General features: G+C 42.8%; 1 protein-coding gene across 2 annotated transcripts in view; it reads left to right on the top strand.

Moving 5' to 3' along the window:
* Positions 1-24,928, top strand: part of MAP3K14 (mitogen-activated protein kinase kinase kinase 14) — a 44,351-nt gene extending 19,423 nt beyond the window's left edge. For both annotated transcript variants that reach the window (XM_073582308.1, XM_073582307.1), the window contains exons 3-16: positions 3,278-3,350; positions 3,868-4,060; positions 4,398-4,877; positions 6,485-6,622; positions 7,092-7,221; positions 11,448-11,579; positions 12,462-12,566; positions 13,701-13,864; positions 14,352-14,502; positions 15,114-15,353; positions 15,739-15,836; positions 15,954-16,083; positions 17,124-17,224; positions 23,838-24,928. In XM_073582308.1, coding sequence (XP_073438409.1) covers positions 3,278-3,350; positions 3,868-4,060; positions 4,398-4,877; positions 6,485-6,622; positions 7,092-7,221; positions 11,448-11,579; positions 12,462-12,566; positions 13,701-13,864; positions 14,352-14,502; positions 15,114-15,353; positions 15,739-15,836; positions 15,954-16,083; positions 17,124-17,224; positions 23,838-24,056 — 2,354 coding nt within the window. In that variant the 3' untranslated portion in view covers positions 24,057-24,928. The remainder of the gene's footprint in view (positions 1-3,277; positions 3,351-3,867; positions 4,061-4,397; positions 4,878-6,484; positions 6,623-7,091; positions 7,222-11,447; positions 11,580-12,461; positions 12,567-13,700; positions 13,865-14,351; positions 14,503-15,113; positions 15,354-15,738; positions 15,837-15,953; positions 16,084-17,123; positions 17,225-23,837) is intronic.
* The last annotated feature ends 698 nt before the right edge of the window (positions 24,929-25,626 follow it).

The following is a 25,626-nucleotide window of genomic DNA, read 5'->3' as shown; positions in this document are numbered from 1 at the left end:
CCTATTACTCCATATAACCTCCCTATATCGCCTCCTATTACTCCATATAACCTCCCCTATATCTCCTCCTATTACTCCATATATCCTCCCTATATCTCCTCCTATTACTCCATATAACCTCCCTATATCTCCTCCTATTACTCCATATAACCTCCCCTATATCTCCTCCTATTACTCCATATAACCTCCCTATATCTCCTCCTATTACTTCATGTAACCTCCCTATATCTCCTCCTATTACTCCATATAACCTCCCTATATCTCCTCCTATTACTCCATATATCCTCCCCTATACCTCCTCCTATTACTCCATATAGCCTCCCTATATCTCCTCCTATTACTCCATATAACCTCCCTATATCTCCTCCTATTACTCCATATATCCTCCCTATATCTCCTCCTATTACTCCATATAACCCCCTATATCTCCTATTATTACTCCATATAACTTCCCTATATCTCCCCCTATTACTCTATATAACCTCCCTATATCTCCTCCTATTACTCCAAATAACCTCCCTATATCTCCTGCTATTACTCCATATAACCTCCCTATATCTTCTCCTATTACTCCATATAACCTCCCTATATCTCCTCCTATTACTCCATATAACCTCCCTATATCTCCTCCTATTACTCCATATAACCTCCCTATATCTCCTCCTATTACTCCATATAACCTCCCCTGTATCTCCTCCTATTACTCCATATATCCTCCCTATATCTCCTCCTATTACTCCATATAACCCCCTATATCTCCTATTATTACTCCATATAACTTCCCTATATCTCCCCCTATTACTCTATATAACCTCCCTATATCTCCTCCTATTACTACAAATAACCTCCCTATATCTCCTGCTATTACTCCATATAACCTCCCTATATCTTCTCCTATTACTCCATATAACCTCCCTATATCTCCTGCTATTACTCCATATAACCTCCCCTATATCTCCTCCTATTACTCCATATAACCTCCCTATATCTCCTATTACTCCATATATCCTCCCTATATCTCCTCCTATTACTCCATATAACCTCCCTATATCTCCTCCTATTACTCCATATATTCTCCTCTATATCTCCTCCTATTACTCCATATATCCTCCCTATATCTCCTCCTATTACTCCATATAACCTCCCTATATCTCCTCCTATTACTCCATATAACCTCCCTATATCGCCTCCTATTACTCCATATAACCTCCCCTATATCTCCTCCTATTACTCCATATATCCTCCCTATATCTCCTCCTATTACTCCATATAACCTCCCTATATCTCCTCCTATTACTCCATATAACCTCCCCTATATCTCCTCCTATTACTCCATATAACCTCCCTATATCTCCTCCTATTACTTCATGTAACCTCCCTATATCTCCTCCTATTACTCCATATAACCTCCCTATATCTCCTCCTATTACTCCATATATCCTCCCCTATACCTCCTCCTATTACTCCATATAGCCTCCCTATATCTCCTCCTATTACTCCATATAACCTCCCTATATCTCCTCCTATTACTCCATATAACCTCCCTATATCTCCTCCTATTACTCCATATATCCTCCCTATATCTCCTCCTATTACTCCATATAACCTCCCCTATATCTCCTCCTATTACTCCATATAACCTCCCTATATCTCCTCCTATTACTCCATATAACCTCCCTATATCTCCTCCTATTACTCCATATAACCTCCCCTATATCTCCTCCTATTACTCCATATAACCTCCCCTATATCTCCTCCTATTACTCCATATAACCTCCCTATATCTCCTCCTATTATTCCATATAACCTCCCTATATCTCCTATTACTCCATATAACCTCCCTATATCTCCTCCTATTACTCCATATATCCTCCCTATATCTCCTCCTATTACTCCATATAACCTCCCCTATATCTCCTCCTATTACTCCATATAACCTCCCCTATATCTCCTCCTATTACTCCATATAACCTCCCTATATCTCCTATTACTCCATATATCCTCCCTATATCTCCTCCTATTACTCCATATATCCTCCCTATATCTCCTCCTATTACTCCATATAACCTCCCTATATCTCCTCCTATTACTCCATATAACCTCCCTATATCTCCTCCTATTACTCCATATAACCTCCCCTATATCTCCTCCTATTACTCCATATAACCTCCCTATATCTCCTCCTATTACTCCATATAACCTCCCTATATCTCCTCCTATTACTCCATATATCCTCCCTATATCTCCTCCTATTATTCCATATAACCTCCCTATATCTCCTCCTATTACTCCATATAACCTCCCCTATATCTCCTCCTATTACTCCATATAATCTCCCTATATCTCCTCCTATTACTCCATATAACCTCCCTATATCTCCTCCTATTACTCCATATAACCTCCCTATATCTCCTCCTATTACTCCATATAACCTCCCTATATCTCCTCCTATTACTCCATATAACCTCCCCTATATCTCCTCCTATTACTCCATATAACCTCCCTATATCTCCTCCTATTACTCCATATAACCTCCCTATATCTCCTCCTATTACTCCATATAACCTCCCTATATCTCCTCCTATTACTCTATATAACCTCCCTATATCTCCTCCTATTACTCCATATAACCTCCCCATATCTCCTCCTATTACTCCATATAACCTCCCTGTATCTCCTCCTATTACTCCATATAACCTCCCTATATCTCCTCCTATTACTCCATATAACCTCCCTATATCTCTTCCTATTACTCCATATAACCTCCCTATATCTCTTCCTATTACTCCATATAACCTCCCCTATATCTCCTCCTATTACTCCATATAACCTCCCTATATCTCCTCCTATTACTCCATATAACCTCCCCTATATCTCCTCCTATTACTCCATATAACCTCCCTATATTTCCTCCTATTACTCCATATAACCTCCCTATATCTCCTCCTATTACTCCATATAACCTCCCTATATCTCCTCCTATTACTCCATATAACCTCCCCTATATCTCCTCCTATTACTCCATATAACCTCCTCTATATCTCCTCCTATTACTCCATATAACCTCCCTATATCTCCTCCTATTACTCCATATAACCTCCCTATATCTCCTCCTATTACTCCATATAACTTCCAAATACATTTCCTGGTGTTACTCCATTAAACCTCTTCCTAATAACTCTTCAATTACCCCATGTACGTTATCCCTGTGAGACCCTCCAGTCGTCCCCTCACTATATACAGCTTGTAAACAGAACTTTTCCGCATCACATTCCAGGTGAGAATAATCAGGAGATTTGCCCGACTTCACAGGAAGGTCCCTTGTACATCACCGAGTCCAAGCGCTACAGGTAATAAATGTGCATGTCCTCCTATTAATCAGAGAATGTTATAGTCTGATATTGTGTTTGACATTTTTTTTTTATTTCATCCTGATAATGGGAATAACGGATTTTTATTGCCTGAATGCTTTTTATTTCAAAGCACATCTTTTGTCCTTCTCCTGGATTCATCGGGCGTGTTCGGAAAGTGTGAATGACTATAAGGCCGGGATCACACTACCGTGTGTGATGCGAGAAACTCGCACGAGTCTCTTGCATCAGCACCTGGCGCTACCGCCGGCAGTCAGGTAAGACGAGAGAGACTTGTGTGAGTTTCTCGCATCACACACGGTAGTGTGATCCTGGCCTAAGGTCCAATATGGGCTAAAATCTGCGTGGCTTAGCCAGGCTACCAATCACTAAAGGGATGCCCAAACAGCAACCTACTTTTATCTAATCATATATATGGCTTGGTCACCTTTACTTTGTCCCTAAGATGATTACCGCTCGCGCTGACATTTTCACACTGCTCTTTATCATTTTGCAGCTTAGCAGAATGCAATGAGCATATTCCAAATAATGTGGTAAATGCAACGGAAGGCAAATTGGCAAAGCTACCTCCATTTCCAAAAATCAAGAAAAAGAAGCGGAAAAGAAGTGCTAAGAATAACAATGCCAAATCAGCCAGAAGAAGCCAGACCACTCCAGAACAGGAGACCCGAACACCCATACCCGTACAGGTAATGTCAGATGTTTAAGTCAGGTTTTAATTTATATTTATGATTTTTATTGTGAACTTAATTTTTTCAATAACAATTTGATATAAAAAAGACACACTAAGCAAATATTCCCATTGGCCACTAGGGCTATTCTTGAGTCATACTTCCTGTTCTTTCAGGAAATCCACAAATACAGTACATTAACAGCTATAGACTGACTTAGTCCCTATCTTTTGTATTGAAGCATCTAATGAGCGTGTGCAAAGGCCAACGTGACATAAAATGTCAAAAGTTTTGAAATTGAGAATGTTGAATTATTTTGCTAAATTTTAAATATTGTTTCTCTGGATTTCTGTAGGATGAAGATTCTCTGCATTCAAGTGATGTCCAGAATTACAACTCCATCCCTCAACCAGATAAAAACATTCAGTATCCCCCTGTGAACTCACAGCCCTTTGCTGATGACAATTATAAAGTGCGCCACAAGCTTATCAGTCCATCCCAGTGCATTTGCCACGTGGGTGCTGGAAAGCTTCAGCCACAAACCAATAATCTATTGGATGTGTCAGAGCAGCGAGATCGAGCATTAGACATCATTAGTGCATTGGGACATGACGATTATGAAGAAAAACATTTCTCGCAATATGGTTCCTCCAAGTTTACCAACTCCTGTATGGACTCAAAAACCCAATCTGTGGAAGAGGGGGTATTAATGGCTCTTAAGGATAGTGTGAGCTGTGGAGACGCCTACAACTTGTGCACATTAGCCAAATCCTGGAATAAACACGATGATCAGGATGAACTGGATGTGGACAATGAAGGGATCCTATTGAAAGAGGTATAACACACTGTTTATAAACACTGTCTTAAAGGGGTTGTCCAAATTTTGTTTTATAGTTAAAAGAGTCTCAACATTTTGAAAAAATGAATAAAGCGTTCTCAACTACCAATGCCCGCCATTCCTCTAATAATGGTACAAATGTCATTGACCGATAGCTTTGCTTCCTCAAGGATGTGCATGTTACCACTACAGTCAATCAATAGTTACAGAAGCAACCAATTGGTACCTACGTTGTGATCACATGCCTGTACAACCAAACATGGATGTACAAAGCTGGTCTCTGTAAATTCGATTCCCTAGATATCACTAAAAGCTTAAAGGGGTTGTCCACTACTTGGACAACCCTTCTCAATTACTATATTCCTCATGTAAAATAAAAACACCTTGTGCTATCATCTTTGGAACATCATTGAGTCTTCCAGGGCTCCCATAACATTATGTCACTTGAGCCCTGCAGCCAATCAGTGTGAGAGTGAAGAGTCCTATTAGCGGCTGCTGATTGGCTGCAAGGCTCTTGTGACATAACAATGTCCCAAAGTCAGCACCGTAGGTGAGTACAGTCTGTTTTTATTTTACATAGGGGAATATAGCCATTGAGAAGGGGTTGTCCAAGTATTGGACAACCTCTCTAAAGAGGTATTTTCATTTCCGTATACAATGGCATATCTCTAGAATATGCCATGATTTAATCATCACTGGAGGTCTGACATCTGGGATCTCCAAAGATCCCACTAATGAAGGGGGCATTGTTAAAGGGAATCTGTCACCCATATTTAGTGATATCATGTAAAGATATCACTAAATTGTGCATCCCATAAGGATTCTATTAGGGCTTTTGACTCCCCCTGACCCCGCACCTTTGAGTTATAAATACCTTTTTTAGCTTGTTGTGGATGCATGCAAATCGCCGCGGTCCGGTTTGATGGGCGTGGCTTAGGAGTCTTCTCCCCCCCACCTCCTCGGCTTGCTTCATGTAATCTTCGTCTGTAAATACCACAGACGCCGTTGGTTTCCGCGCTTGTGCAATGTGAAGGCCCCCGGCGCCTGCGCAGTATGCTTTGCCCAACTGTGGGCGAAGCATATAATCGCTACTGCGCAAGCGCCGGTATTTTCCAGCGCGGTCTATGCCCCGGAAGTCTTCACATGCAGGACACACTTCCGGGGCATAGACCGCGCTGGAAAATACCGGCGCTTGCGCAGTAGCGATTATATGTTTGCCCACAGTTGGGCAAAGCATACTCCACAGGCGCCGAGGCATTTACATTGCGCAAGCGCAGAAAACTACGGCGTCTGTGGTATTCACAGACGAAGATTACGTGAAGTAAGCCGAAGAGGTGGGGGGGGAGAAGACTCCTAAGCCACGCCCATCGGACCGGACCGCGGCGATTTGCATGCATCCACAACAAGCTAAAAAAGGTTTTTATGCCTCAAAGGTGCGGTATCGGGGGGGAGTCAAAAGCCCGAATAGAATCCTAATGGGACGCACAATTTAGTGATATCTTTACATGATATCACTAAATATGGGTGACAGATTCCCTTTAAGTATCCCATTCACACTACAGAAAGTCCTTCACTACATAACTTACATGATTTATTCTCTGTAGGAACTCAGAATGGAAGATTATGAGTACAGAACAAACATCCACTGGACAAAGAGCAAGGAAGTGCTGGCCAGTGGAAGTTTTGGAGATGTTTTCTTAGGAAAGGACAAGAAAACTGGATATCAATTTGCTGCTAAAATAGTAAGTATGATCTGCATATTAATTCTAAATGTTATATGCTTATAGAGCAGCGGCTGCAAAGAGCACTTTGGTGGACTCACAGCATCTCTTTATTAGGATAAGTTTCCATGATCAGTTTTTGGTGATGTATATTTTCATTGAGTAAAAAATGCAGAATTTTACAATTCCAGCAAAGTGGGTGGGATTTATAGAAATATCCTGCCCACTGTGCTTTTTCTTTTTTAAAGCTACCTAAACTGACTTGCGGTGCGTGTTTGAAATCTGCAGTATATCACTTTGTCTCGCCAAGTTTTGTGTGCTGATTCTCCATTTTTGCAATTCAAGATAAGCATGATTAGTCCATAGAGTACAATGTCCCACAGGCATATCACAAATCATAGACATAGTCATGTGGTCTGAACACTTGTCTTTGTGCTAATATGGAATAACAGGTTTCCATTTGTTTCACTTTCCATCTTCCTTTTTCCAGATTAATGTTAACAGTTTTCGACATGAGGAGCTGACATGCTGCCTGACTGTCAATTCTGAAAAAATAATCCCAGTGTATGGGGCAGTCCGAGAAGGACCCTGGATCACTGTGTTTCTGAAGCTTATGGATGGTAAGTTTCATTAAAGACAAACATCAATCTTCTTTATAAGCTAGACAAATGCCAAAATGCATAAGTCATTGCAGCAAATGTTGTCTGTTCTGGATGTTCCATAGCATGGAATAATGAAAAAAAAATACTTGTTTCAAGGGTTTTCTTCATCCATAGGCATGGCATATTGTATCTAGTAGAAAATGTGACCTTTACTAATAAGTAAGATGTAAAGCATACTGCCAGTAACAACTTCACAGTAGTCCTAAGGCCAGAACGTTTGAGAAGCCTTTTCGTGCAAAGTGATTTGTGCTGCTGACATCTCTTCCCCAGATTTACTAAAGATGTATCATTGTCTATCATGTTACAGATACAGAGGAGCTGCCACCCAGTCACAGCCAATATCTTGTTAACTTACATAACACTTAAACCTCCTGTTATATCCATGTCTGAAGATAGTATTGCAGATCCTGCCTTGATCACTAGGCGGCACTACACTAATATCACGGTTACAGCTGGATGTCCACAGTATGTGGCAGTTTAGGTTTTAGATTGCTTCGACTAGTTGTCGCTAGTGATGAGCGAGTGTACTCGTTGCTCAGGTGGTCTCCGAGCATTTTGGCGTGCTCGGAGATTTAGTTTTCGTCGTCTCAGCTGCACGATTTGCAGCTGCTGGCCAGGCTGAATACATGTGAGGAATGCCTGTTTGTTTGGCGTCTACGAACATTGAACCCTTAACAACTCCCCCCCCATTATTACACTCATACATCTTAATAGGAAGCTACCAAACAGTGCAGAACATTCAGCTTCTTTAAAGACAGACTAGAGACTTGAGATTGTAAACTGGATCACTGGATGTACACTCTAGTTCTTGGTTTAGACATATTGACCACAGCCGTTAAATGACCACTGATCGACCCCATGCAAGTAAATCAGTGGTCATTTACTGGTCTGCTTAGACAAGCTGACTGCACTCCCAAGCACTCTAAACAATGCTTAATATTTGATTATGGCCGCAAATCATCTGTTTACACAGGACTGAGTGCAACCGAAAATGATGATTCTTAAGCCAGCTTGAAGACATCGCCCCTGATGAATGAGCGTTTTGCTCATTTGTCAAGTGACTGCCGGTTTGTTTCAACAGGCCGATTATTCTCAGGAATGATCATTCACAATTATCGGTTTGTCTAAATGGGTCTCAAGCTTTAACGTTTGGCTCAGGAGTTTATGTACAGTAGAAGTAGATTACAAGACAGTACACAGGACTGTGAGTCAGGTTATTACTTCATACATGCATAGCTAAAATACTTGAGGATAGAATAAATATATACAGCATTTTAGTGACTGATCGCTCCCTATGATACAAAATACAATAAAAATTCATTAGGTACAGATAGAGCAATTTTGACATCCATGATTAAATATCAACAGTTTGTGACTAATAAATGGAGACAGCCCGATACACAATAATTTTTTTACTTTGGTAAAAAGAAGATGTGTGTGTGTGTGTGTATATATATATATATATATATATATATATATATATATATATATATATAAAATCTTTGTTCTGCCTGAATTGTAAAAAAAACCTGACTTCTTGTAGTGTCAGTTTCTCCTATGATCCAGACACAGATAAACACTTAGTAACTGGTTTATTATGTATTAACTGCTAGATAACAAAATGAGTCACTGGTGAAACCTACTGAGTCAGAAACCTTTATCAACTTTTATTAAAGGGACATTATCACAAAGAATCAGGTATATTTTCATGCAATAAGTGTTTCTTTTCATATTTATTAACTCTGTATCCTTGCAAAAAGAAATTATAAAATGGTGTTTTCACAAATGCTACCAGCATCTAGTGATTACAGGAATAGTATGACCACCACTCCATTGAATATTTCCATGCCTAAGGCGGTTTTAATTAAAGGGAATCTGTCAGTAGGATCAACTGTTGTAGGTCATAGGAAGCTGAATAACATGATACCTTGATATGTGCAATCTGATGTCTTATTCCAGAGAAATCAGTTTTTTTCTTATATTTGTAAATGAGCTCATCTATAGGCCGGACACTGACTTACATGAGAATCTGCCTCCAGAGATTATTATAAATGAAAGGAGGCGTTACCAGTATGAGACATGTAGATCATGAGAGCAGACTGACAGTCATTACATGTTTCACGCTGGTAACGCCATCTTTCATTTATTTAACTTCAAGATAATATCTAGCTGCAGTTTTTCTTTTTTTTCTTTGAAATTTTTTTTTTTTCAACACTGTAAAAAGGTTTGATGTTTGTATAGCAGGTGTATAGTACTGCCTAACCAAGACAGGTAGAAGGAGAAATGATCTGGCTCCCGGCATGCCGGATGTCAATAACACAAGTAAATTCTTTATTCTAATCGATTTAAAAGTAGGTAGGTATCCAGGAGATGTTCATAAGTGTAAACGCCATAATCCATAGTAGAGAAAAATGTGGCGCCCCTGAGGCTCAGTCGCCACAGAGGTACTGCACCTTCTCCTAAGGTGTAGTGCCCCACCACCTAGGTAAGTTGGGAACTCCTTTCCACACTCCAACACTCGCACCCCACACACAGGATAGTTCAGCACTGATCACATTGCGGCTCCATGCTTAAAGGATAGCAGAACACCTCTGGTGATTCCTTGCTTCGTAACACGAGATGTGCTGGGAGGTGGGTGGAGTTAGATATAAAAGAGTGGGAAAGCTTAGAATTAGAGGTCAGTCTGACAGAAGCTCAGAGGAGTAGGAAGTCACTCAGACAGGAGTGAGGATCCCTGGAAGAGGGATGGAGGAAGGAGTGCTGCAGCTGCCTCAGTGACCTGAGCCAGCTGGCAAGGGAAAGGAACAGAAGGAGAAAGACGTAGAACTGCAACCTAAGCTTCCATAAGAGAGAGAAGGAACAGCGCGGAATGAAGGAGTTGGAGAACAGAGAGGAGTTGTGGATTGGAAGAGGAATCCTGCCTATAGGTTCTCAGCGCAAGGCCGGGGCCCGGTCCCCGAGGTTGTATGGACACTTATGGTTCTGCAGCAGACACCGGTGGAGTAGTTGGCTGTAAATGCACTACTCCCATCTAAGACTTGGGACACAACAGCAACACGGATAGAGAGCCGGGATCCAGGAGGTCCCTGATCAGGCTACAGCTCTCTGTCATACAAGTAGTGTTGTTAGGAACATCTGACAGGAGGAACTTCAGAGTAACAACGGTACTGGAGCCCTTCACACTAAAAGGCGCAATAGAGGAGTCGTTCAGGAAAGGTACATGTTGGCGGAGTGTTGGAGAGGAGAAGCCTAACTTGCCCGGGAGGTTGATTGAGTCTCTGCCCCGGAGGACACGGCAAGGAAGCGGGCACCAGTGGTTGCCAAGAACTGTGAGTAAAGCGTTGAGACTACAAGCCCTGGTGTCTTCCAGTCATTGTGCGCCAACACCGTCAGCACCGCTACATCTGGGTATCATCCTTTACACTACCTGCGCCTACACACTGCCCTGGGGCTACAGCTTCACCTGTGGGGAGCTATACCATCTATGCTGCAACACACCATCAGCCCCAGAGGATCTGCACGCAGCGTTGGCTTAACATCTTGCTTGACAAACACCACAGGTGGCGTCACGAACTATTCTATTTCATTGACTACAAACCACCATTGACATTGGGCGCCCAGGGCCACGGACCGGGTCACTGCTGCTGTGACACATTCCTCTGACACCAGCCCGGTACCGAGTACCCCACAGCCCTGGGTGTGAGGGCGACCCAAAAAAGGTGTAACATGTGGAAATAATATAATCACCAGACGCGTTTTGATTAGCACATATTCTTAAAACTTGGTATGTTCGAAATGCGTCTGCTGATTATATTCTTTCCCCATCTTCCCCCTTTTTCTTCTACTATTGGTTATGGTGTATATACCTATAAACAGCTCCTGGATACCTACATACTTTAAAATTGATTGGAATAAGGAATTTACTTGTTTCATTGATATTCGGCTTGCCGGGAGCTGGATCATTTCTCCTTCTACCTTGTGTCGAGCGCCTACAGGAGCACTGGTCACGGACTCTCGGATTCTTCACAGCAGGTGGAAGGTGATCTGGTTTTCCTTCTATTTTCTAACCAAGGCAGGCAGTCTTCACTGTTGTCTAAGTTGTGGATTAGGTTAGTTTTGTATCGTGTGCTACAGTAAGATACTGAAAAACCTTGGAACAAATTTGTGTCAATGATGTTTTGTAGGTGGATCTTTGGGCCAGCTGATCAAAAGAAGTGGTTTCTTGGCAGAAGATTGGGCTCTATATTATGCGGGACAAGTACTGCAAGGCCTGAAACATCTTCATGCTTCCAATATACTCCATGGAGACATAAAAGGTCAGTACCTCATTTTAGTCTTGGTCCTTTGAAGTTTTTACGCTAATCTTTACTTTCCTCTGAGAGGTTAGAAGGCATTATTGTTGAGCTGAAATGTGTTGCTCCTTCAGCTAAAGGCCCCTTTACATTTAGCGATGCACCAGCGATCCGACCAGCGATCCACCCCGGTCAGGATCGCCGGTACATCGCTAAATGATCGCTAGTGAGCTGTCACACAGGCAGACCTCACAGCGATGCAGCAGCGACGCAGCGCACGATACTCACCTTTCACACTCAGCGATCCTAACGTCCTCCCACCAGCCTCCACGTGTCGCTCGTCGTCACAGCAGGAAGCCCAGCAGGAAGCTGACGACGAGAAATGGAGCCGGACATTCTCGCGCGATCAGCGATGGACAGCGGGGGAGCCGGTCGGAGGTAAGTATCACACATAGCGATATCGCTAGCAATATCGCTATAACGTCACAAAATCGGTGACGTTATAGCGATATCACTAGCGATATCGCTATGTGTAACGGGCCCTTTAAAAGGTGTCCAAACACAAGACATATTCAAGGAACTGTCTTCCGACTGCCTCTTAATCATACACAGCTTTCGAGGTTCATGTCTATACAATGGGGAGAGGGAAGAAAGCCACAGGCCACATTTCTCCCCCAATATCATCTGTCCCTGTACACATCAGAGAGATGACCGGTGTTATGGAAAACAGTGGTCACTTTGACCGACTTTACTCCAACTGTATTGGGGGCCCTTATACGATCTCCTGATGACAGTTCTCCGATGAAATGAATAGTGCTGTAGAGCACAGGTGAACTTGCAATTTTGCTCTGTCTTATATTCTCCTATTTCTGCCTAATTTCTTCTATCAAAACTTTCTATTTTCAGCGGACAATGTACTCCTGACTGATAATGGAAAAACAGCATATTTGTGTGACTTCGGGCACGCAGCACAATTGCCTCCTGGAGGTTGCAAGACACAGTTATTGACCGGTAGGTGACAGTGATAAAAGAAAATGGAAAATCACCAAATATAAAAAAAAATACTGAAACATGACGAGAAAACAAACCAGAAGAACCTCGCCAGTAAAAGAAAATGACGTAACTATTGAAATACGAGTTGACTACCATCCTTCCGACCTGCTAATAAACATGCATGCTTAGCCTGTACTATTACTTGAACAATTAAATGGAACCTGTCACTAGGTTTTAGCTACCCCATCAGAGAGCTGTGTGATATAGAGGCAGAGACCCTGATTTTAGTGGTGTCATTTAATGGACTGCTTGCCAGAGTTTTGATAAAACCACTGTTTTATCATCTACAGAGTTACCATTTCTCTGTATGCTGAGTTGTGTATAACCACGCCCACACCACTGATTCACAGCTCTGTGTATACTGTGCATAGGCAGAAAGCTGCCAATTGAAGGTGGTTGTTTTGGGTGAATATAGAGGACAACATGGCAGCGGGTTTACTGCTGATACAACAGTGATTTTACCAAAACTAGAGCAAACAATGGTCATGCTTGAGTGGCATAGAGCAGCTGTGGTCATGCTCGAGTGGCCTAGGGCGGCCGTGGTCATGCTTGAGTGGCATAGAGCGGCCGTGGTCATGCTTGAGTGGCATAGAGCGGCCGTGGTCATGCTTGAGTGGCATAGAGCGGCCGTGGTCATGCTCGGGTGGCATAGAGTGGCTATGGTCATGCTTGAGTGGCATAGAGCGGCCGTGGTCATGCTTGAGTGGCATAGAGTGGCCGTGGTCATGCTCGGGTGGCATAGAGTGGCTATGGTCATGCTTGATTGGCATAGAGCGGCCATGGTCATGTTTGAGTGCCAAAGAGGGTATGAGCACTGCTGTTCCATTCTAATCAAAATAAAGCTACTCGTGTCTGTTGATCGGTGGGGATCTCAGTAGGCGGACCCCCACCAATATACAAGTTATCACCTGTCTGGTAAATAGGCGTTAAGTTCTTTTCTGCTGCCAGATAAAATCTGATATCACATCACACAAGTATATGAAAATGGGCAGATTATTAGAAAGTACGGTATATTTTAATAGAGTAAAGAAACAATTATTACATGTTTGGCTAAATTAATTACATAATAATTGTACCTATTGTGTCCCATAGGTGACTATGTCCCAGGTACTGAAACACACATGGCCCCTGAACTTGTGCGTGGGGAACCTTGTGACACAAAAATGGATGTGTGGAGTACATGTTGCATGCTTCTTCACGTGTTGAATGGCTGGCATCCGTGGAGCCGTACCCACAAAGCACCCTTATGTCTGAAGGTAAGTACACGATATAAATATTGGACAATAAGTCATACTGAGCAATAAAGGCATTTTAACCATTTCATATTACAAAAAATCAAGTCTGAAAATAGACTGAATTACTTGCCTTGTGCAGATCCAGAATTACAGATTCTATTATACTCCAGAGCTACAATCACAATTCTGCGGGTTGTAATGGAATCCAGCTAACAAACTGACCCAACTCTAGCAGCTTAGCTGAACTTCTACATTGCAAAGGGACATTTTTGTAAATGATTTTATTTATAACTTATCCACATAATTGGTGAATGTGATAAATGTATAACTGATGGGCCTCTGCGACTTCCTGTGATCCCACAAGTGAGGGTCGGACCACCAGAGAACTTACACTTACCTTCTGTCCTGTGTATAGCTCATACATGTATTTAGGGGCACAAACCCTTTAAGGTAGATATATGTTTACACTGTTGTGTAAAGTAGCTCTCTATTCTTTCTCTGTCTTTAGATTGCTACGGAACCACCACCTTTACAAGAAATACCCCCAAGCTGTAACTATCTAACCCGCAGTCTCATAGTGGATGGACTACAGAAGGATCCTACTAACAGACCAGATGCGGTCGAACTCATCCAAAAAGTGGAAACTGCACTTCAAAAAAGTAAGCGCTGTACTAATGTTTCGTTGATATGAAAACAGGTAAACCATAGCATGAGACTACATGCTGTTAAATGGAATATGTCAGCAGATTTTAGCATGTAATCTGAGAGCAGCATGATGTAGGAGCAGAGACCCTGATTCCAGCGATGTGACACTTACTAGGCTGCGTGTTGCTGTTTCAATAAAATCAGTGTTGAAGATTATCACTACAGGACTAGGTGTCTTGTGCCTACTAGTCAACTGCTTTGTTTAACTCTACCCTAGCACTGATTAGCAGCTTTCTGCCTATACACAGTGTACACCTGCCAATCAGTGGTGTGGGTGGGATTATACAGAGCTCAGCATTCAGAGAACCGGTCGATCTACAATAGAGAAAATAGTGATTGTGTCAATGAAGCCCATTAAGTGATACATTCCTGGAATAAGAGTTTCAGCCCCAACATCACGCTGCTCTCAGATTACATCACAAAAACCTAGTGACAGATTCACTTTAATACGGATAAGTAACATTAATTATGCGAAATGAGTCTGTGTATTAAACATGCCACTGTCGTAAAGAATAAGACCTGCTTGCATAGACAACATACCAGACATAAGGCTTTTTTCTTCTAGTTGGAGGTCTGAAATCGTCATATAAAACAGAATACAAAGAACCTCGAATGTTCCCTCCTCACACCGTGACAGAGGTCCTGGAGGTCCCCACTTGTCAGCTCAAGACTTTTCATGAAGAAGCCATGACTGCTGAGAGCTACAGAACGCAGCAGATAACAGAAGATGCCTCCTTCACAAGTCACAAAAATCTGGAACAAGCCAGGATATCATGTGAATTGGAGATTGAGCGGCTAGAACTAGGTAACGCTCTGGACATGATGCTTTGCCCAAACTATGTCCCCTTCATTATTACTATTACACATGCTGTACTTGTAGTAGCATCCGTGCTTGGCATTGCTGTTTTGTCCCAAGTACCTCAATCGGATGAAGGCGAAATACCAAGATCTCCCACTACTCAAAGCTTAGCGTTTAGAGATCAGTATAAGCAATGTGGGGACGTAGCTGGTAAAGAGGGGGTGCAGAGAGTCAGACACCTATGATCTAATATTGATGGTCTGTTATGGGTATAGCTAGGGCACAACTTTTCTAAACTAAAAAAGGATATAAACACCAATATATACCTGTGTAACCATCAAAATGTTGCTGCTTGATGATGAACCCTATCACTTTATTCCTCTTTTCATAGATCTGTACATGGAGAACCTTTCTCAGCCTTACTCCCTTGAGGAACAAGAACACATGTTTCTGAGCGAGCCCAGCCTGGAGCCACTGCCCAGTCGCAAGGTACTTATTGAAAACTACTCTCTCGTAAATGTACAATTGACTACTGAGACACAGGCTTGAGATACAATCAAAAACGCTCATTAACCACCGATCATTATTTTTTCCTGATTATTGCAGGACTCACTGACAACTTTGGACACTAAAAGTTCTGGGATTCATTCATGGGACAGTCAGATCGAACCCTTGAGCTTACAAAGTGATTCACTCTTCAGCGGAGGAATCACAACTACTCCCAGCTGGTTCAATGGTAAGTTGAGAGATTTCTATTTCTGAGGGTAAAATGCATAAGGCCAGGGTCACACTGGCGAGGAATACGGCCGAGTGAGAGGTGCTAAAAGCACGCATTAGACACAGACCAATGATTCTCTATGGGGTCCCTCGCACCAGCCGTATATTTCTCATCCGTATTCTACGCTCCGTGCCAATCGCAGCATGCTGCGATTGTCAGCGTACTACGGCTGTAGTACGCCAATGCAAGTCTATGGGTGCGCAAAAAATACGGATTACACACGGACCACACATGTGACTTGCGAGAAATACGCACCAGGTGTCTTTTAGCAAAGCCGGCAATTCAGTGCGCTATACAGTAAACTCACACTGACAGTTTTAATAAAGAAACGAAAGAATAGATATAGACACATAGAATATATATATATCTATATATATATGCATTCTATGTGTCTATATCTATTCTTTGGTTTCTGTTAGAAACCCTGTCATAGGGCTCCATTATATGTCCATTTTGCAAGCCTGCGAGAAAATCTCGACATACGGATGCCATACGGATTACATACGGATGCTGACATGCTCAAAATACGCGACCACACCTTGATTACGGATGACATACGGAGCACTGTTTAGGGGCCATTCATCCGTATTACGCCTGTAAAATACTGACCGTATTTTGCGTCGGTTAGTGTGACCCCGGTCTTACACGAGGAGTTCAATGGACCCTAAAGAAGAGAATTTGTGGGCCATGCGCAGCCCCTGCATACAGTTGATGTATATTCTCATCTCAGATACTTGGCGATTTGTGGGACTTCATCTTTCACACATCCTCTGGATATGCTATAAATGTTCGAGAATATAGACATAAAATGATAATTTCTTGAGAAGGCAAAATGGCACTTACTGTACCACATTTATCCAAATGGCAATTTTGAGTTTTGGGCTCTAATAAATGCATGACAAAAAAACAATGGTGCTTTGACACTTGCACAAAACAAATGTTGCACTATTTTATTAATTTGGTACAGCCAAACTTAATAGTCCCATTTTATGTTTTAGGGACAAAAGTCCATCTGACAGTCTTCAATGGAGAGACACTTCATATCTGGGAGTCTGGGAGGACCAAATTGCGAGACCTGGCAGTTGGGATCAGCAGTCAGGTAAGCCATACAGTAGCATATGCCACCCACTGACCACCATGTTAAAAAAATCCACCCAGTATGCTGTTTTTGCCATAGTCCACTCTTTTGCCCTCGGTTGGGTAATTGGTGGAGTATGGATATGCTCTGTGCATGTTCTGGGAACATTCCTTGCGCAAGCACTGATGGTGTACACATAACCTGAACGGAGCTTAGTCTTGAAAGGGATAGATTGCTATGGAATAGTATTTTGTTTGGAAGGGTATGTTAACACATAGCAGAACTGCAGAGCAAAATTTCTGCAGCAATTTCGCAATAATCCACAGGGAAACTGCAGCTGAAAATTCCCACAAAAATATATGGATTTTGAGATGGAATTTGTTGCTGATTTCTTTGGAAAATTCCATAGAACTTGTAAGATAATAAAAAAAAATCTCTATACCTACCGTCCCTGGTGATTACATGACTTCCATGCATGGTCCCGTATTGGTCTTTATAATCCTATTATGAGACCTTATCCTAAATGACTGCTGCTGCTGATTATTGGTCACATGGGATGATACGTCATCTCAGGAGGCTGACCAGTACAGAGACCAGTGAGGGACCATAAAAGGGAGCCACGTAAGTGCCAGGTAGGGTAAGTATAGTGACTTGTTTTTAGACTTTGTGAAAACTGCACGTTTTTCAGGACTTGCAGATTTTGCTTCTGAGTGATGGGTAATCCACAGCATAATCTGCTATGTTGAATGGAAGGGGAAAAATCCCAACAAATCCACAGCGTTAATTCAATTGTCAAAAAGTTGGTTACCTTACATGCAAATCGTATGTATATGCTGCATGTGGATTAGACAGTGCCAAATCTCATAGCCTTTACAGCTGTTGTATTCCTCTACAAATTTTCTGCCCACAAATTTTGGTGAAAAATTCAAAGCATTTCCACTACAAGGGAAAATATAATGCACTATATACATATTCTGCAATTCCACTGAACTGGAGTACATTTTTTAACAAGTTCTTAAATTAATGAGGGGTTGTTCAGTTACAATATAATGAAGACCTATACTTAGGACAACAATATCAGAAAACTGGCACCTTCAATAATTAGCTGTTAGAGGCGCTGGTGGTGTGCAGGTCTTTGAATGTATAGTGGGTACGGAGAGTATTCAGACCCCTTTAAATTTTTCACTTTGTTTCATTGCAGCCATTTGGTAAATTCAAAAAGTTCATTTTTTTTCTCATTAATGTACACTCCGCACCCCATCTTGACTGAAAAAAATAGAAATGTAGAAATTTTGGCAAATGTATTAAAAATAAAAAACCGAAATATCACATGGTCATAAGTATTCAGACCCTTTGCTCAGTATTGAGTAGAAGCACCCTTTTGAGCTATAGTAAAGCCATGAGTCATCTTGAAGTCCACTCTGTCCGCATCTACTCTCCCTCCAACCTCCAAGTGGCCGTCATATACCGACCTCCAGGCCTGACCACTGCCTTCATTGACCAATTCTCTACCTGGCTTCTTCACTTTCTTTCAACTGACATCTCCACTGTCATCATGGGTGACTTCAACATCCCCACTGATACCCTTCAGTTAGCTGCCTCCAAACTCCTGTCCCTTACTTCATCCTTTGGACTTACTCAGTGGTCCTCCTTAGCCACCCACACAGACGGACACACATTAGACCTGGTCTTCACCCGCCTCTGCTCTCTTTCTAACTTCACCACCTCCCCTCTCCCTCTCTCTGACCACCATCTACTCACTTTCTCATCCCTTTCCTCCTCTCCTGGCACCCATGTCCAGCAACATGCGCACCCCCGCAGAAACCTTGCACACCTAGACACCCACGCGCTCTCTGACTCTATTCTACCACTGGCATCCATATCCTCACTCCAATACACAGACGGGGCCACTGCTTTCTACAATGGCAGTCTCGCATCAGCTATTGACACGGTCGCCCCTCTCGTTCATGGCAGAATGCGACGTACCAACAGACAACCCTGGCACAATAACACCACTAAAAAGCTCCGGCAAGTGTCCAGGGCTGCAGAGCGGCGTTGGAAGAAAACAAATTCACAAGATGACTTCACTGCATTCAAACAGGCAACACTCGCTTTCAAATCTGCCCTCACCTCTGCTAAACAGGCCTACTTCACAACCCTCATATCTTCCCTATCCTACAATCCCAAACAGTTATTCAAAACTTTCAACTCCCTCCTCCGCCCACCACTGCCCCCTCCAACCTCCCTCATCTCTGCTGAGGACTTTGCCACATACTTCAAATATAAGATCGACCAAACAAGGCAAATCTTCATTGTTCAACCACCACAACCCCTTTGTATACCAGACCAATGCCCAAACCCCATAACCTCCCTCTCCAACATCACTGAAGAGGAGCTTAATTGCCTCTTCTCCAAATCGTACCTCACAACCTGTGCACTTGACCACATCCCATCCCACCTCCTCCCCAACCTCACCACCACACTTATCCCATCCCTAACCCACCTCTTCAACCTATAGCTAATGTCCGGTACCTTCCCTTCTGCTTTTAAACATGCCACAATCACGCCTATCCTTAAAAAGCCAACCCTCGACCCAACGGCTATGTCCAGCTATCGCCCAATATCACTGCTCCCATTCACTTCCAAACTCCTGGAGCTGCACGTCCACGCTGAACTTTCCTCCCACCTCTCATCTAACTTGCTCTTTGACAATCTACAATCTGGTTTCCGCCCCCATCACTCCACTGAGACAGCCCTGACTAAAATTACTAACGACCTACTTACAGCCAAAGCAAACGGACAATACTCTATACTCTTGCTTCTAGACCTTTCCTCTGCATTCGACACAGTTGACCACTGCCTCCTACTACAGATCCTCTCTTCCTTTGGCATCACCCTCGCCCTATCCTGGATCTCCTCATACCTTTCAAACCGCACATTCAGCATCTCCCATTCCCACACCACCTCCTCATCCCACCCTCTCTGTTGGAGTCCCCCAAGGCTCTGTTCTAGGACCCCTACTCTTCTCATTTTATACCCTTGGCCTGGGTCAACTCATAAAGTTCCATGGATTCCAGTACCACGTTTATGCTGATGACACTCAGATCTACCTCTCTGGCCCAGACGTCACCTCTCTGCTGTCCAGAATTCCGGAGTGTCTATCAGCCATATCCTCCTTCTTCTCCTCCTCTTGCTTCCTCAAGCTCAATGTGGACAAATCTGAACTCATCATCTTTCCTCCATCTCACAGATCTTCCTTACCTGACCTATCTATCACAATTAATGACATCACGCTTTCCCCAGTACTGGAAGTCCACTGCCTCGGAGTAACCCTTGATTCTGCCCTGTCCTTCAAACCGCACATCCAAGCTCTTTCTACCTCCTGTCGCCTCCAGCTCAAAAATATTTCCAGAATCCGTCCTTTCCTCAACCCTCAATCTACTAAAATGCTTGTGCACGCCCTCATCATCTCCCACCTCGACTACTGCAACATCCTTTTCTGTGGTCTCCCTGCTAACACCCTCGCACCTCTCCAGTCCATCCTTAACTCTACTGCCAGACTAATTCATCTCTCTCCTCGCTACTCCTCCGCTTCTCCTCTCTGCAAATCTCTTCACTGGCTTCCATTCTCTCAGCGTATCCAGTTCAAATTACTAATACTGACCTACAAGGCCATCTATAACCTGTCTCCTCCATATGTCTCTGAACTAATCTCCCGATACCTTCCCTCACGTAATCTACCATCATCCCAAGACCTCCTTCTCTCCTCCACACTTATTCGCTCCTCACCCTACCGCCTCCAAGACTTCTCCCGAATAGCCCCCATCCTCTGGAATTCTTTGCCCCAACATGTCCGACTATCTACCACATTCGGATCCTTCAGACGGAACCTCAAAACCCACCTCTTCAAGAAAGCCTACAACCTGCAATAACCCCGCTACCTCCTCACCACTACTGGAGATATCACCTCAACCAATACCGTAACTGCTGCAACTTACCAGCCTACCGTCTCCTTCCCCACCATCCTGTAGCATGTAAGCCCAAAAGGGCAGGGTCCCCTCCCCTCTGTATCAGTCTGTCATTGTAAGTTTGGTAACTGTAAGTGATATCTGTAATTTGTATGTAACCCCTTCTTATGTACAGCACCATGGAATCAATGGTGCTATATAAATAACATAATAATAATAATAATAATAATAATAATAATAATCTTGGGAATGATGCAACAAGTTTTTCACACCTGGATTTGGAGATCTGCCATTCTTCCTTGCAGATCCTCCCCAGTGCCATCAGGATGGATGGTGAACGTTGAACGTTGGTGGACAGCCATTTTCAGGCCTCTCCACAGATGCTTAGTTGGGTTTAAGTCAGGGCTCTGGCTGGGCCTGTCAAGAATGGTCACAGAGTTGAAGCCACTCCTTTGTTATATTAGCTGTGTGCTTAGGGTCATTGTCTTGTTGGAAGGTGAACCTTCGGCCAAGTCTGAGGTCCAGAGCACTCGGGAAGAGGTTTTCATCCAGGATATCTCTGTACTTGGCCACATTCATGTTTCCAGTTGTCCTGTCCCTGCAGCTACACCCCCATAGCATGATGCTGCCACCACCATGTTTCACTGTTGGGATTGTATTAGGCAGGTGATGAGCAGTGCCTGGTTTTCTCCACACATAGCGCTTAGAATTATCACCAAAAAGTTCTATCTTCATCTCATCAGACCAGAGAATCTTATTTCTCATAGTCTAGGAGTCCTTCATGTGTTTTTTTAGCAAACTCTATGCAGGCTTTCATATGTCTTGCACTGAGGAGAGGTTTCCGTCGGGCCACTCTGCCATAAAGGTCCGACTGGTGGAGGGCTGCAGTGATAGTTGACTTTGTGGAACTTTGTCACATCTGTGGAGCTCAGCCACAGTGATCTTGGGATTCTTCTTTACCTCTCTCACCAAGGCTTTTCTCCCACGATTGCTCAGTTTGGCTGGACGGCCAGGTCTAGGAAGACTTCTGGTGGTCCCAAACTTCTTCCATTTAAGGATTATGAAGGCTACTGTGCTCTTAAGGCCCCATCACACACAGCGATCTCGCCAGCGAGATCGCTGTGTGTGACATGTATCAGCGACCGGCGCCCCCGCCGAGTGTTTCGCTGATCGCGCGCGAACGTCCTGGGCCATTTTTTGATTGTTGTTGGTCTCCCGCTGGCCAGCGCGCATCGCTGCGTGTGAGAGCGAGAGACCAACGATCAGCGACCCTGGGAGCTGGTTTCCAATGTAAACAGCGGGTATCTAAGAGCCGCGTGGCTCTTAGATACCCGCTGTTTACCTTGGATACCAGCTCGTTCGCTGGTCCTGATCACTGGTGGGTCTGTCTATGTGACAGCTCACCAGCGATCAGCTAACTATGTCCCAGCGATCCCATCCACGTCGGATTATTGGTGGGATCGCTGGGACATTGATGCGTGTAACGGGGCCTTTAGGAAGCTTGAGTACTGCAGAAATTCTTAAGTAATCTTGGCCAGATCTGTGCCACAATTCTGTCTCTGAGCTCCTTGGCCAGTTCCTTTCACCTCATGATTCTCATTTGGTCAGACATGCACTGTGAGGTCTTATATAGACAGGTGTGAGCCTTTACAAATCAAGTCCTATTAGTTTTATTAAACACAGCTGGACTCCAATGAAGGGGTAGAACCTTCTCAAGGAGGATCACAAGGAAATGGACAACATGTGACTTAAATATGAGTGTCTGAGCAAAGGGCTTGAATATTTATATACTGACCATGTGATATTTCAGTTTTTCTTTTTTAATAAATTTTCAAAAATTTCTACAGTTCTGATTTTTTTCAATCAAGATGGGGTGCAGAGTGTGCATTAATGAGAAAAAATGAACTTTTTTGAATTTACCAAATGGCTGCAATGAAACAGCGCTCATCCACAGCGACGGAGGTCGCACTCCACATATGCTGTTCTGCACACAGATCCCAGGACAACATCCAAGCATCTTGTCTCATTGAGGTGTCATTAAAGAAGGCGGAATATAGAACCGTTCTCTAAACCAGTTCTCATGAAGGTCCAATCTGGGACCGAAAATGTTTATCATAATTGTCACCTGGATGTTAATAAATGGAATCTTTTACTGCCAAAAAATTTTTTGAGTGCCAAGTTTTCTCTCTGCAGATAAGACGGGCTGGAAACCCTACTTGAGCACCAATACTTCATACTGTATGAGTGCCGTGTTTATCTATAGTGATCTGCAATGAAACAAAGAGTGAAAAATGTAAAGGGGTCTGAATAATTTCCGTACCCACTGTAGATGCACGGGACAGCTGCATAAAATGTGTACCGAGTACTGAAGAACTGCTCCAGCTGTCGGGTATTGCAAAACAGCACCTATCCCTTTGCATAAGAGCTGTTCTGCAGTACCTAGCAGCGGATACTACACATTGATCACAGCAGCACAATGCGATTTCATGCAATATTTACATCCAGCCACCAGTGGAGCCTTTAACAGATGATTCGAGATCTGACACTGCATAAGAATAGGTCATCAATATCTTGTGACTGGACAACCCCTTTAATATTACTTTCATTGAGAAGTCCTTGTTTAATACCTGTTACTAACACATCTATAACTTCTATCTATTCTACAGATTCTTATGAAATCCTTCACAATAGTGGACGCAAAGGGGACGCCAATCCCTTGGGACACAGATATCGCAGACTGTGGAACTGAACTACAGTGTTCTCTAACTCATGATCGGGGAAGCTGGTTGTGGCGAGTGAACAAAGGAAAGATAGAAGAAGGGCATACGCGGGAGGTATATACAGGCGGAGGGACGGATATCCTAACTTCTCCAACCCCAGAGTGAATCCATTGACTGAGGCGAAACCAAACTCCTTTCTGTCACCAACACATGTGCCTTATTAATTGTCCGGGGTCCTAGATCATGTACAGAATACACAAGATGATGTCACAAAATGTAGTAACTGAATTATCAAGAAGAAAGTGTATTTTCTTGTACAGTCATCCAGTGAAGCAACCAAGCAATCAACACATCAACTGGTTCTTCATGATGTTGGGAGGTCTGGTTATCATGTGGTAGCCCATGGATAGCACTTTTGTGGGGTTTGTACAGGCATTAATAGCACAATGCAGAACCCTCCCATTCAGAGTGCATTAATTCAAGTTTAATATTCATTCATTCTTCTCAGGGTGAGACCTTATCCCTGCACAAGACACTTTCTCTATGTGGCGAAGAGGGAAAGTGACATAGTGAGGTTACATTCAAAATAATGTTTTCCAGGTAGCCTAGTGTTATTGCCAGGTACTTTAAGAGAAGATACTTAGCTGTGGTCTTCTGGACGCCTTCATATTATGTACAAATGATTTGTGCCTTGTAAGATGTTGGTTATTTTCTTCATTGACACCATAGTGGTGTAAATAAAGTAGAGGGGCCCATATCAAAGATCAAACAGGCCTAACAAGACAAACATTGTATCTAGAGCACCAACTTTACGGTACTCAAACTCCACATCGGGAACTTCTACAAAGATAGACCTGGCTCTCATCTGGTTGAGTTTGCAGGATTGTTCCGTCAAAATCAGGACGGTTGGCAATTTTGAGAAAGGCTAGAAAATATCTGTAAGGTATATAAAGTGGATGAAATGGCAATGACTGGATGAATTATTGTAACTATATCTCTGTAAACCCTATGCTAAATAAAAATCACTCTGACCACTACTTTGCGTCTGACTTTTATGCATGCTAAAACATATTTGTTGTGTATTATTTAATATAAAGTATTTCATAGAAGGGGCAGAGAAGAGAAATAAAATGCAAGGAAACTCCTGCATTTTGGGTTTTGTTCACATGGTGCTGCTTTGATAAACCTTAGAGCTTGTGCAGATTTATATACCAACACCAATAAGAACCAGTGTAACAAGTCCAATGTAAAAATAAAATCACAATCTTTATTATAAACAGATGAGGCACAATACAGCTAAAAAGTGACACTACAGAAATGGCAATGTATAGTGAGCCACAAATGTATAAATAGTATATATATAGATAAAGTAACACGTTGGTATTGTGAACACCAGTGTTGCAAAGGCAAAGATAATATATGAAAATGCCATCAGAATGAAGGGAAAAAATCCCTGGCTAAACAATCAGGAGTGGAAATACTGCCTAAACATAAGTGGTAGAATCACATACCTAATGAGGAATGCAGCACAGTATACACAGCTTGTGCAGATTGTAGTGCAAAACTGCGTTCTGCTCAAGCCCTAAAGGTTATTGCCCCCAAATAATCAAATTATCCCCTATCCAATTGAATTCAGGGCTCCCGAACCCCAAAAACGGGTGCTGTGTGAGTACGCTTTAGAAGATGAAGAGGAAAGTACTTTACCATCTCCTCTGAACTGGAACTGGAGTATAAG

Source organism: Dendrobates tinctorius, unplaced genomic scaffold (assembly GCF_039654945.1).
Source record: "Dendrobates tinctorius isolate UK_male_01 unplaced genomic scaffold, ASM3965494v1 ptg000071l, whole genome shotgun sequence".
Lineage (NCBI taxonomy): Eukaryota > Metazoa > Chordata > Amphibia > Anura > Dendrobatidae > Dendrobates > Dendrobates tinctorius.
The sequence above is the reverse complement of the archived record's forward strand: the minus strand, read 5'-3'. Positions and strand labels throughout refer to the sequence as shown.